We start from the raw sequence: 11,909 nt of genomic DNA on the forward strand, positions 1-11,909 counted from the left end.
TAATTAGCTGCCATCTTGGATCTTTCTCATTCATATATTTTTTTTATGTCTAGTTACCGCTTTTTCATTTTCTACTTAAGGAAGTCTCTCTTCAACATTTCTTGTATGGCTGATTTAGTGGTGATGAACTATATTAGCTTTTGCTTGTTTAGGAAACTCTTTATCTCTCCTTTAATTTTGAGTGTTATCCTTGCCAGGTAGAGTATTCTTGGATGTAGGTTTTTTTGCGTTTAACACTTTGAGTATATTGTGTCTTTTCTTTCTGGCTTGCAAAGTTTCTGCTTAAAAATTAGCTGATAGTCTTACAGGAATTTCTGTATTTAATGCTACTTGCTTTTCAGATTCTCTCTTTATCTATAATTATTGACATTGTGATTATAATGTCGTGTTGTGGACCTCTTTAGGTTCATCTAGTTTGGGACTTTGTGTTTTTTTGACCTAGATGTCTGTTTCCTTCCTCAGGTTTGGGAAGTTTTCAGCTGTTATTTCTTCAAAGAAGTTTTCTTCCCCTTTCTCTTATCTCCATCTTGGACCTCTATAATACAAATGTTAGTGTGCTTGACGTTGTCCCTGAGGTCCCATACATTATTCTCATTTAAAACAAATTTTTTTCTTATTTTTTTCTTATTAAATTTGGGTAACTTCCACTACTTTATTTTCCAGATTGCTGATCTGTTCTTTTATGTCATCTACTCTTTTGATTCCCCTGTGTATTTTTCATTGCAGTTTATTGTATTCTTTAGCTCTGATTGGCACTTCTTACATTTTCTATTTCTTTATTGAAGTTCTCATGGTATTCATTCATTTTTCTCTCAAGTTTTGTGAGCATCTTTATGACCTTTGCTTATATTCATTTCATTTAGTTCTTTTACTAGGTTTTATCTTATTCTCTAGTTTGGAACATATTCCTCTGTTTTCTCATTTTACCTAATTCTCTGTGTTTGTTTTTATGTATTAGGTAGATCATCTATATCTCCCAGTATTGATGAAGTGACCTTATGTTGGTGATATCCTGTGGGGCCCAGAAGAGTAATCTCCTCTGGCCACCAGAGCCAGGTGCTCCATGGGTGTCCCCTATTGGGCTGTGTGCACCCTTCTATTGTGATGGGCCACCATTGCTACTGGCATGTATAGGTGGGACAGGCTAGGTAGCAAGACTGAGCTGTAGGGGTGTGTGGGCTTTCATCAGAGTGTTCCACTGGTGTTACGAGGCTAGAGGGAGAATTTTTAAATGGTGTCTAATAGTACTAGCATCAGCACAGCAGAATTAGATGGCAGAAATGGCTGCCGCCAGTGTTTCAGAGAGTCCCTGCTGCCTCCTGCTTCTTTGGCAGGCATTTCAATAATAGTAAATGCGTCCCTTTCAACTATGGTCTATGTCAGCAATTTTCAACTGGTGTGCCACAAGAATTTTTAACACTTGCCATTCCTATTTAGTCAGGGCACTGAACTCTTTTCCCTTAGACTGTCAAATAAAAAATATCAGGAAACAATAGCCATTCGGTATGAATGAATCAAAAGTATACCTATTTTTATCTCAGATTTTTTAAGAAAAATATATTTTTGGTATGCTTCAAATTTTTTTTATTGTCTAAAGTTTTACATATGTCTCCTTTTTCCCCAATTGACCCCCCACCCCCCCACGCCAGCCATTCCCACCCCGGGCAAGCCCCCACTGCGCCAGTGTCTGTGTCCATCGGTTATGCTAATATGGTGGCTCTCTAACCACCCCCCCCCCCATTTCTCTCTGGATCTATTCTTGTTCATCATATTATGTTGATCATTATATCCCGCATATGAGTGAGATCATGTGATATTTATCTTTCTCCGACTGGCTTATTTCGCTTAGCATAATGCTCTCCAGTTCCATCTATGCTGTTGCAAATGGTGAAAGTTCCTTCTTTTTTATAGCGGCATAGTATTCCATTGTGTAGCTGTACCGCAGCTATTAGTTTATGTGTGCCATGATATGAAAACAGTTGAAAATCACTGGTCAATGTCCTTTTCATCTGGTGTTTTTCCCTGGATTCCAGATTGAGTGAGTCTGTGCATGAGCCTTTAAGAGCAGGATTTCTTTTCTACGCAATTCTATAGTTGTCCTAGATATATTCCCTGTAGGTTTTCAAAGCTTGTTTGGGGGGCTCATCTATCCTGTTCATGTACTAAGGGTTGGGGTGCCTGATGTGGAACTTCAGTTTCTCACTCCTCAAAGAAAAGTTCTATCCCGTTAAGATCCCTCCTGACCACAGAACACTGCAGTCCCCTTAATGGGACCATATCTCTCCTGTTTTTCTCAGTACTGTGTCTTGTTGTGCTCATCCACTTTCCATCTTAAGCCCGCTCAGGCCCTCATCTCCAGTAGTTAGTTGTCTTAATTAAAACCATAACATATTTGGAAAAATCAATAATCTGTAATTGTATTAAATCCTCTCTTAATAAAAAAATTTAATTTCAGCTGGACAAATGGCATGGGAAGTCTTTTCGAAATACTTTCAGATCATTCTAGAATAAACTGGCCTTTTTGAAATTTACTCTAGGTCAATTTGAATGATTCTAATGGAGGCATTTTCCCCCAAATTTTCTGCAAACATTTACTTAAATTAAAAGAATACATATAGTTATTTTTGTTTTACCTAATTCTCAGTATATAAGTAATATTGCCAACATTTTGTTTCAAGATTTATCATGAATCTGATTGACCTTTATCCTTTTGCTAATTCTTAATATATCACATTCTGTGCTATTCTGTTCATCTTCCTGTTTTAGAACAAGTCTAAAAAACATCGGTGTAATATTTTTCTTTTCAGAGTCAAGGAAAATCAGTCCCAAGTGGTAGTTGTGTTTCACATAGCCATCCTCCACCACAGTCCAGTGCTGCCCAGCCCCCAAAACCAGCCTGGAGGCCTCTCAGTTCACAAGGTCCTGTCACGTGGGAAGGAGCCAATAATTTGGTGAGATTGAGACTGCTGATTATAAATTTAATTTGGGAGAAAGAATTGAGCTGAATATATCTTATGTGTATTTCCCCTAGGATGATGAGGGAGAGGAAGATGAGCCTTGTGTGATCTGTCATGAGAATCTCTCTCCAGAAAACCTCTCAGTTTTGCCTTGCGCTCACAAATTTCACTCTCAGGTAAACTAATCCTTTTAATGTTTACCATTAATCAACTAAGGGAGATTTATACTGCCTTATTTGAAATCATATGCATCCACTGCTGTTTCTTGAGTGGATATAGTGCTGGGCTTTTGGGTACCACACAGAAATACTTACACCTGTTTCCTCAGCTACAGATTGCATTGTGCTTTCTCAGATCTCCATATACTTTACAGGAGAAGGTGACATGATGGTAGAGAGTAGGTTGAATAGAACTGGAAAGAATGTTGATTTACATGGCAATTCCATGACAATTTAGCAGCATGCCACTTCACCTTGATGTGCTATAAATAACATAGTGTCCTTTGTCCACACTAATGATGGCCTCTACTGTTATGATGCATAAGACTTACCTTAGTAGTGTGATCAGGCTCAGTGTGATCAGTATTTGTTTTTGAAGATGCTTAAGCTTGAGTTTTGATGTTAGAAAAATGTGAGGCAAGCATAACTTTTGTTGATTCTTGGCATTCATATAGATAACTTCTGGTGTTACTGCTGTGCAAATGCTATTGATAGACAATTTATAACCCAAGTCTTCTGGTTCAGAGATGTAATTTGACAATGGAAAAGTTAATCTTGTATAAAAAGACTTTTCTGGGAAGTGAACAATAGCCAGCTCATTGAAGCCATATCTGTAAAGCATCATTTCAAAGATATGTGATACATGCTATAAAATTATATTTTGCATCTGCTCTGATATGAAGAGATATACACAGAATGGCTAACCCTAAAAGATCTCAAGGACAGATACTTAGCCACCTCACTTTGCTATCTAAAGTTTTAAAAGTCAGATTCATTTAGAAATTAAATGTTTCAGAAAACTTACTTTATTCTTTGCCATAACCCATTGAATAGAAAGTAGGTAATTTATCCAGATTACAGGTAAAAAAAATGTTTGCAGAATTAATTTTCAAGTAAATGACTTAACAGATAGTTCATAGCCAAATGTACTACCATTGTCACCAAAGAAAAAGCAATCTGAAAAGTATTCCATCATCTAGGGATTTTAACTTCAAAACACCGTAAGCACTTGACACAAGGTGTTGGTGACTTTTGTATGTTTAGTTATGACGTTTTTCTAGGTTATAAATGAGGACGATCTATAATAAATTAGGGAAAAAACTATAGAAGCTTTCCTCTATGGAGGGGTCTCTCTTTTCCACGTCTAGCACGGCTAGAGAGTGGTCCAGTTCTTTGAGTGGGGGCGGCTGGGGATTGAGAAAATGAAAGAAAGAGACAGACACAAAGATGGAAGAAAAAAGCTGAGACCAGGTGGGACCGCTGTCCTCTTCTGATGGAGAGACAGTGACCCAGCACAGAAAGAGCATGTTTATTTTATACCCCCAGTACCAGGAAGATTCACCAAAGGTCAAGACAAAGGAGATTATTTGCATTCTTGTAATGTCAGTTCTGGGTGGGCCTGAGTCCTATCCATTCCTGGTATTTGGCTGGATTTACATAATAAAACCCACTCCCAGGCACCTGCGCAGAAATGAAGGTCAAGCTGAGAACACTTCTGCCTTTTTGGCAAAATGTGTATCCAGGACATGACTCTGCCTACCACCTTGGTATCAGCTGACAGTTTATTAAAGAAATGCCCATGTGCCTTCCCAGGGGCCCTCTACATCCCTCAACCTTTTTGTTAGGAAGGAAGAACTGCTAATCATCCTATATAATAAAAGGGTAATATGCAAATTTTCCCCTTAACCCAGAGTTCCACCAGAGTTTGACCAGGGGCAGAGCCAGCCCGCCAACCGCCCAAGGCCCCTGCACCCCCCAGTGGGCTCTGCCCCCAATCTGCCCCCCACACACCAATTGGGGTGGGCCAGACCCCACCCATGCACACATTTGTGCACTGGGCCTCTAGTCCTGAATATTTGAGGTTAGGGGAAGGATCCTAGTAGAATAAATTGTATGAAAGGTGTTCTATTACCAGCTATATTATTCAGCAAACCATAGAGAAGATGCCATCATTTCAGCAGTTGACCTGGTAATCCACCAGATAAGGCTTTAAGACCTACTGACAAACATGTTGGTTGACAATCCTGATATATAGATTAACTAGAGGCCCGATGCACGTAATTCCTGCAAGAGTAGGCGTTTTTTTCCTCTGGCCGCGCCGGCAGGCACCCAGGACCCGGGCTTCGCTCCGGCCCCAGCTTAGTCCAAAAGGACATCTGAAATGACATCTGGTCTAATTAGCATATTACCCTTATATTATTATAGACTATAGGCCTGGCACATGAAATTTGTGCGTGGGTACAGTCCCTAGGCCTGGCCTGTGATCAGGGCCATCATACCCAGCTGCTGGCAGCCGGCCCTGCCCTCTGCCACCACCCTTCCCCAGTTCCCCATTCACCATTGGGGAATTGGAGTCTGCCAGGCTGGGGGAGGGACCAGGAGGTGGTCAGTGCACCTCATAGTGACTGGTTGAGCAGTCATTCTGGTTGTTCCGCCGTTCGGTCGATTTGTATATTACTCTTTTATATATAGAGATGTGCTTCAATCCTTCCACTTCCGGGGAAATGGGCAAAGGAGAGTTGCTGAAAGTGTTAAGGGAGGCAGCAGGGTGATCTTTTGGGGGTGAAGGGGAGAGTTTCCTCCTGATGAGGGGCTTCAAAGGGCAGCAACCTACTTCTGCTACCCTCTGTCTCCAGAGACACAATTTCTGATTGGCATCTGGCAGGAAAGAGTAGTTGCAGGTACAGGACTAGGAACACCTTTCTGCATGCAGCTCCCTGGAGAGTCTCTTCTGGCCAAGGAAAACTTTGTTCTAACCATTTCTCCTAGAGCCAGGGCTTCTGGGTGGTCTGGAACAGGAGGGCAGAATGGTGGTGGGGCAGGGGAGGGCAGGGCAGGAAGAAGTATGGGGTAGCAGACTTGGGGGTGAAGGAGGGAGAGGGTGAAATCTGTGTGGGTGGGGGAGGGCTGCTACAGAAGGAGAATTGGGGTCAGCATAGAAAGGTTTGGAGGTACTGGGGGAGTTAGAGGGACCAGCAGATGCCAGAACGGAGGAAAGGATCTAGGGAGTCAGGTGGGGGTCCGAGAGGGTGAGTATAGACTAAGTCACTTCCCCGGACCCTGCTATCCCAGGTGGCTCGTGGGAGGGGTCCATAGCAAGGTGTCTGAGACTCCAGAACATGTGGCAAATCCGCCCCGCCCCTGGCACCTCTGCCAAAGTGCTGCCATTTGGAACGCATTTGCAGACACATGGATTGTTTTTAAGTTAATGCTTTCCAGTTCACTCTGTTTCCAGCTTGTCGTTTTTTATTGAAAAGGCAGATGCTGCTGGTGTGTGTTCCTTTACAGGGGTGGCAGGAGTGTTCTCCACGGCAGAGATCTGATGAGAGACAGAGACAAAAGACCCAGGCAGACATGGACCCAGGCAGACATGGGGAATGAGTAAACAGGATCAGAGAGCAAGGAACAGGGAGAGTGATGCACTGGGAGAGACAGACACATGACACAGGGTGCGACAGATACAGGACACAGGGTGCTGTGGGCTGGGATAGAGCTTCCCAGCCTGGTGAGAGGGCTCATTCGGTGGAGCAGTGGCTCCCTGGGCAAGTTCACTCCAGACACAGCTCCCAGGCCCATAGTTGGCAAACTGAAAGCCTAGAATAATTAGAGCTAATTATATATGTGCAAATAGCTGCAGTGGAGGCCGAGGGCCGGCCACCCCTCCCCTGACTTGCCCCCTGTGATCCCGCCCCCAGCAAAGGGGCTTTGCTAGCACAGCTGTGCTGAGTGCCTGGGGGAAGGGTGCATAGGCAGAGAGCCCCTTGGGCCCAGGGGTTGGGGTGGGCCCTCTGCCTCCAGAGTGCCCCCCGTGATTACACACCCCAGCACTCCCCAGGATGGCAGGTCTCGACCAGGTTAGGAATTGAACCAGAACTTGGTCTGAGCTCCTATTGGCCTTGTGCTAAGCGGGCCCTGGCGGCACAGACCCCAGCATTTGGGTCCTTAGGTTTCTATTATCTTGGCCTCCTGAGCATTCCTGTCTTTGTGAAGATTTGAGAAAGTGCTCTCCTTGTATCCTGCCACAGGGAGTGCCTGTCTGGAGCTGAGGCCGCAGGATGAGGAAGGGACAGAGTCTGGTGCTTGGCTTTTGGTGATTAGTTTGTCTGCCTGGATGCGCCATGGGACCCCAAAAGGGTGACTTTTCTGAGCTTTCATTTGAGCTCCATACCGTGCATGCCTCCTCTGAGCCTCGGAGTCCAAGGGGAAGGAGAAAGGTGCGAATTCCTCACGTGTGAATGAGGCTTTACAGTTTGAATTGCTAGCCTGACTCAGTGGTCTAATTTTGTGGTTCAGGAGCCATTGGTAGGTTGGGTTGGAGTGGTGGCAGGGGTAGGGTTTTATATTTCTACTAGTGGCCTGGAGCACGAAATTCATGCACATTAAAAGGGAATTATTTAGAAGAAATATTTTAATATTGCTATTTGCCCTTTCTCTATAATAGAAGTGTCAGAGATGAAAGAAAATTAGTAAAATGTATATGAAAATCTCCCTCCTGTCAGAGTCTGGTGCGCACTGAGGGACCCAGAATCAAGTCCCTGCCCACCCGTGTGCACCTTGAAATCACACGAGACCCAGCCCCAGCCGGCTCCACCCCCATCAAGCCCCACAAGGTGGGGGGCGTGGCCTCAGGTCCCCCAGCCCTGGCATGAGGGCTTGATGACCATTTGCGTATTAGCTCTTTATTATATAGGACAGAGGCCCGGTGCTCAGGTGGAGACCAGCTGGCCTGCCCTGATGAGGGCCCCGATCCGGGTGGGGGTCCCCGCTGGGGGGCGGGGCTGACTAGGGCAAAGGGCCGCAGGTGGTTTGCAGGCCGGCCATGCCCCCGATCAGGATAGGGAGTCCCTGCTGGGGGGTGGGGCCAGCCTGGGCAAGGGATTGCAGTTGTTCTGGTCTCTGGTCATTCTGCCATTTGGGTTGCTGGGCCTTTATTATATAGGATAGCTGCCTCTGCTAGGCTAAATCTGAGAGACTAACATGAATCTTTTTGCTCCGTAGTGCATTAGACCTTGGTTAATGCAGCAGGGGACATGCCCAACCTGCAGGCTCCATGTTTTGCTACGAGAAGACTTTCCTGGTCACTCCAGTCGGCAGTTGTCTAAGATCTGATACAAGGGACTATGCGAAGGGGGTTTTTAGACTCCACAATTTAGTTCTGCCTTTTGTTATGAGCTTACAGTGTGAAGCAGTACACTCCTCAGTTTTGTACAAAAGAAGCTAACTAATCTGATCAAAGCTGCAGCCAAAGAGGACAGGACAAATCTTCAGGACTGTGAACTGAATGGAAGCGGTTAAAGACGATGGAATTTTACATTTGATCTTATCTTAGTAGGTATTTTCTTCTACATAAACATGGTTACTTAGCATATATCTCAGGATGTATTTTCTTGTCATTTTTCTTCCCTTATTCCACTCATACTTTACTTTCCCTCATTATACTTCATTTTAATTTCCCGAAATAAATTTAAGCAAGAGAAAAACTGGAATATTAAAAGGAGAAGTAGGAAATTTGCACAGATTTTAGTGTTTCTTTTAATTTTTGAAACTGCTTACAAAAATATAATTATTTAAATTTTATCTCTATCTTCCCTATTCTTTTTTATTCTCTAACATATGTACCCATGAAGAAGTTATGAGCTACTTGTGGACCATACAGTGGTGTGTTGGAACTGTCTTACAATGGCTTGTGAGAGATGATTGTTAAAGTTTCAGGAATTCTGTGAGCCAATCATCAAATTGTTGGTAATTTGAAATTTGTCTGTAGTGGGAGTGTTTACCCCATAGAAATTGGCAAATGCTCTAATCACATGCTTCTCCTCCTCTCAAGAGCTGGCGGTTAAACACAGTACACCATTGGGACCATGTCTGACCCTTCTTTGTGTTCCCAGTGTCTTGCCCAGTAGGTGCAGCATAAATATTCCCTGAATCAGAAATAAGGAAGTAGTAAGAAAAGGAGTTAATGTGTGAATTAACTCACTTGCTCAGTTGAATAATTGAGATCTTATATCCATTTGTTGTAAATATGGTCTTATGCCTTAATCATTTATGCTTTGTAGGAATATTGTTTTTCTGCCTTAAGTATCTAATTTCTCTTTCTGATGCAGGGGGTGTGGGGCACTGTTTGTGTATAGTTGCTTCTTGTGACAAACTTGATACCCACTGGGTTAAGTTGCATATCTAAAGCTTGTCACTGAGAGCTTGTATTCTTAGAATCAAAACCATATTGTGTAAATGCTGTATGTTTACATGTCTCCAGTTACAAAATTAGAATAAATCAGTCACTTTGTAAGACAAATATCACTTGATTCATATTTTTCCATAATTAGTGAAATAGAGACTGTACATGTGTTCCTGACTCAGCAAGTGTTCTTTTGAATATTTCAGTGTAAATGTGTATCTTGAAGTTACTTCAGATCTCTATTTAAACTTCTTTCTGTAATGATATGCTGTTTTCTTCTGTAATGAGAACAGACTGAAAATGCAAAGGAAAAATCCAAAAAAAGAAGGCAGTCATCTAGACATGTAAAATGCCAAGAGTGTATCAGAATTACAAAATTCAGAACTTGTAGAGCCTTTAATAATTTTCTTGTCTAAATTTCAAGGTCATGGTAATGTAGCAAATTATCTTGTAAAACAAATGTTTCTTAGTTTATGTTTACAATTGCAATTTCATTTTCACGTGAGAAAGAATAAATATTTCTTAAACACATTTTATTTTTGTGAATCTGTTTAAATGTATACTGAAACTACTTTAAAGCTCTATTTTAAAGTCTATTTCTGTTTAATTGTGCTTAAACTTTTTCTTCTGTTATGAGAAAAGATAGGAAAAGATCTAAGAAGAAGGCAGTTTATAAGTCTTCTAGACTTGTAAAATGCCTAGAATGTCTTGGATATTGAATGTTAGAGCTTGTAGGTCCTTAATGGTCCTCTAGTCTATCCTCATTTTCAGGGTTAGTGAGGAACGACCAAGCAACCAAACAGCAGGCTGTGTGGGGTGACCAGACTGGCAGGGATCCCAGATTAGAGAGGGTGCAGTTGGCGGCAACCAGGCCAACAGGGGGGGTGGGGGGGGGCAGCAAGGCTGTGAGGGGCGACCAGACCAGCGGGGGGGGGGGGCGGTATTTGGGGGTGACCAGGCCGGCAGGGGGCCAGTGAAGGGCGACCAGGCTGGTAGAGAGGGGCTGTTGGGGGTGACCAGGTTGGCGGCAGGGGGGCGGTTGGGGGCGATCAGGTCGACAAGCAGAGACAGTTGGGGGTGATTAGGCTGGCAGGGGGGCCAGTTAGGGGCAATCAGGCAGGCAGGCAGGTGAGCAGTTAGGAGCCAGTGGTCCTGGATTGTGAGAGGGATGTCTGACTGCCAGTTTAGGCAGCCGGGACCTGGGCTTCCCTCGCAGCCCTGGCTTCATCCGGAAGGTCATACAGAAGGACATCCAGTCTAATTAGCATATTATACTTTTATTATTATAGATGGTTAATTCAGGAAAGGTAGGCTTATTTTTTATTAGATTCAAATTTAACAAGAATACTCAGCATTTATAAAATGCTCCTGAAATGCCTTATCATATAGCCCTTGGGTAAGAATTCTAGGACTATAGTAACTGAGGAATGTTCTGGTTTATAGCCAGATGCAAACAAATGAGGCCTGGTTGGTGTGGCTCTGTTTGGAGCATCACCCTGTGCACAGAAGGGTCAAGGCTTTGATTCCCAGTCAGGGCACATACACAGTCCCCTGGGAGGCAGCCAATCAATGTTTCCCTCTCACATCTCTCTCTCTCTCTCTCTCTCTCTCTCTCTCTCTCTCTCTCTCTCTGTCAAATCATTTACAAGTAACAAATGAATACTAATTTGTTTTAATGATTTCTGATTTTTTTTGAGTAGGCAGTTTTCAGAGCCAATAGGCTCTTGTCTGTAAATAGGCATCCTGGGCCACATTTACACGGTGTATTTATAAATATGCATGTTCCCAAAGGCTATCTGGGGATCTGCATTTGGAATTAGTACCCTATGTATTCTGAAGTATGCCAGAGTTTGAAATCATAGGTACAGTAGAAAGTGGTTTTCTCACGCAAACCTAGGTTTAAATTTTTGAAATCCATCTCTGATATGTGGTGTGTCGTAAACAAATTGCTTAACTTTTCTCAACCAAATCCTTTTCTGTAAAATGAGAGAAGCTACTTGCCTCACAATTATTATTGTTAAACAAATATATTATTCTTTGTTTCCAAAATAGCAAGCCTTCCATTAATCATCTGACCTGTTTGAGTTTACTCTGATAAAATTCTTAAAAGTTTTTAATCTTTAACTGCTGTAGTAGGATGAAGGGAGAGATCATAACCATCCGTCCTACTTCCAGTTTCACATGGTCCCAGAATCTTGAGTAGTAAATTTATTGCATAAAATGTCACACTCTTAAAACATTTGATTGAACTATTTGAACTACATGAACTTTAATAATCCTTAATACTACCAAGCAAAGTTGAATAACTGGCAATAATCCAGGAGACTGAAAGTTTTGAAGGTGTATAGGAATGATATCATCTCCATTTGAGAGACAAGAATACTGAGGAAGTAATTTGTCCAAGGTCACCCAACTATTGAGTAGTAGGGCGATGATTCTGAGATTCCCAACATCAAAATTAGTGTTTTCTCTCCATAACACCATATTGCTTAAAAAAAGAAAAAACTGACTACTTGTAAATCGCCATGTTGTTTCTTTGGATAAATGTGGAAGTAA

The 11,909-nt window shown here is 42.6% G+C and overlaps 1 protein-coding gene across 17 annotated transcripts in view; it reads left to right on the top strand.

Moving 5' to 3' along the window:
* Nucleotides 1-9,859, top strand: part of DZIP3 (DAZ interacting zinc finger protein 3) — a 144,502-nt gene extending 134,643 nt beyond the window's left edge. For 8 of the 17 annotated variants that reach the window (XM_036350078.1, XM_036350075.1, XM_036350073.1 and 5 more), the window contains 3 exons: nt 2,808-2,951; nt 3,032-3,133; nt 8,174-9,859. In XM_036350078.1, coding sequence (XP_036205971.1) covers nt 2,808-2,951; nt 3,032-3,133; nt 8,174-8,284 — 357 coding nt within the window. In that variant the 3' untranslated portion in view covers nt 8,285-9,859. Of the gene's footprint in view, nt 1-2,807; nt 2,952-3,031; nt 3,134-8,173 lie in introns of those variants that run through there. The other 9 variants (XR_004974085.1, XR_004974086.1, XM_036350082.1 and 6 more) reach the window with 5 other exon arrangements.
* Nucleotides 9,860-11,909: the final 2,050 nt, after the last annotated feature.

The sequence above is a fragment of the Myotis myotis genome, unplaced genomic scaffold (assembly GCF_014108235.1).
Source record: "Myotis myotis isolate mMyoMyo1 unplaced genomic scaffold, mMyoMyo1.p scaffold_m19_p_2, whole genome shotgun sequence".
NCBI lineage: Eukaryota > Metazoa > Chordata > Mammalia > Chiroptera > Vespertilionidae > Myotis > Myotis myotis.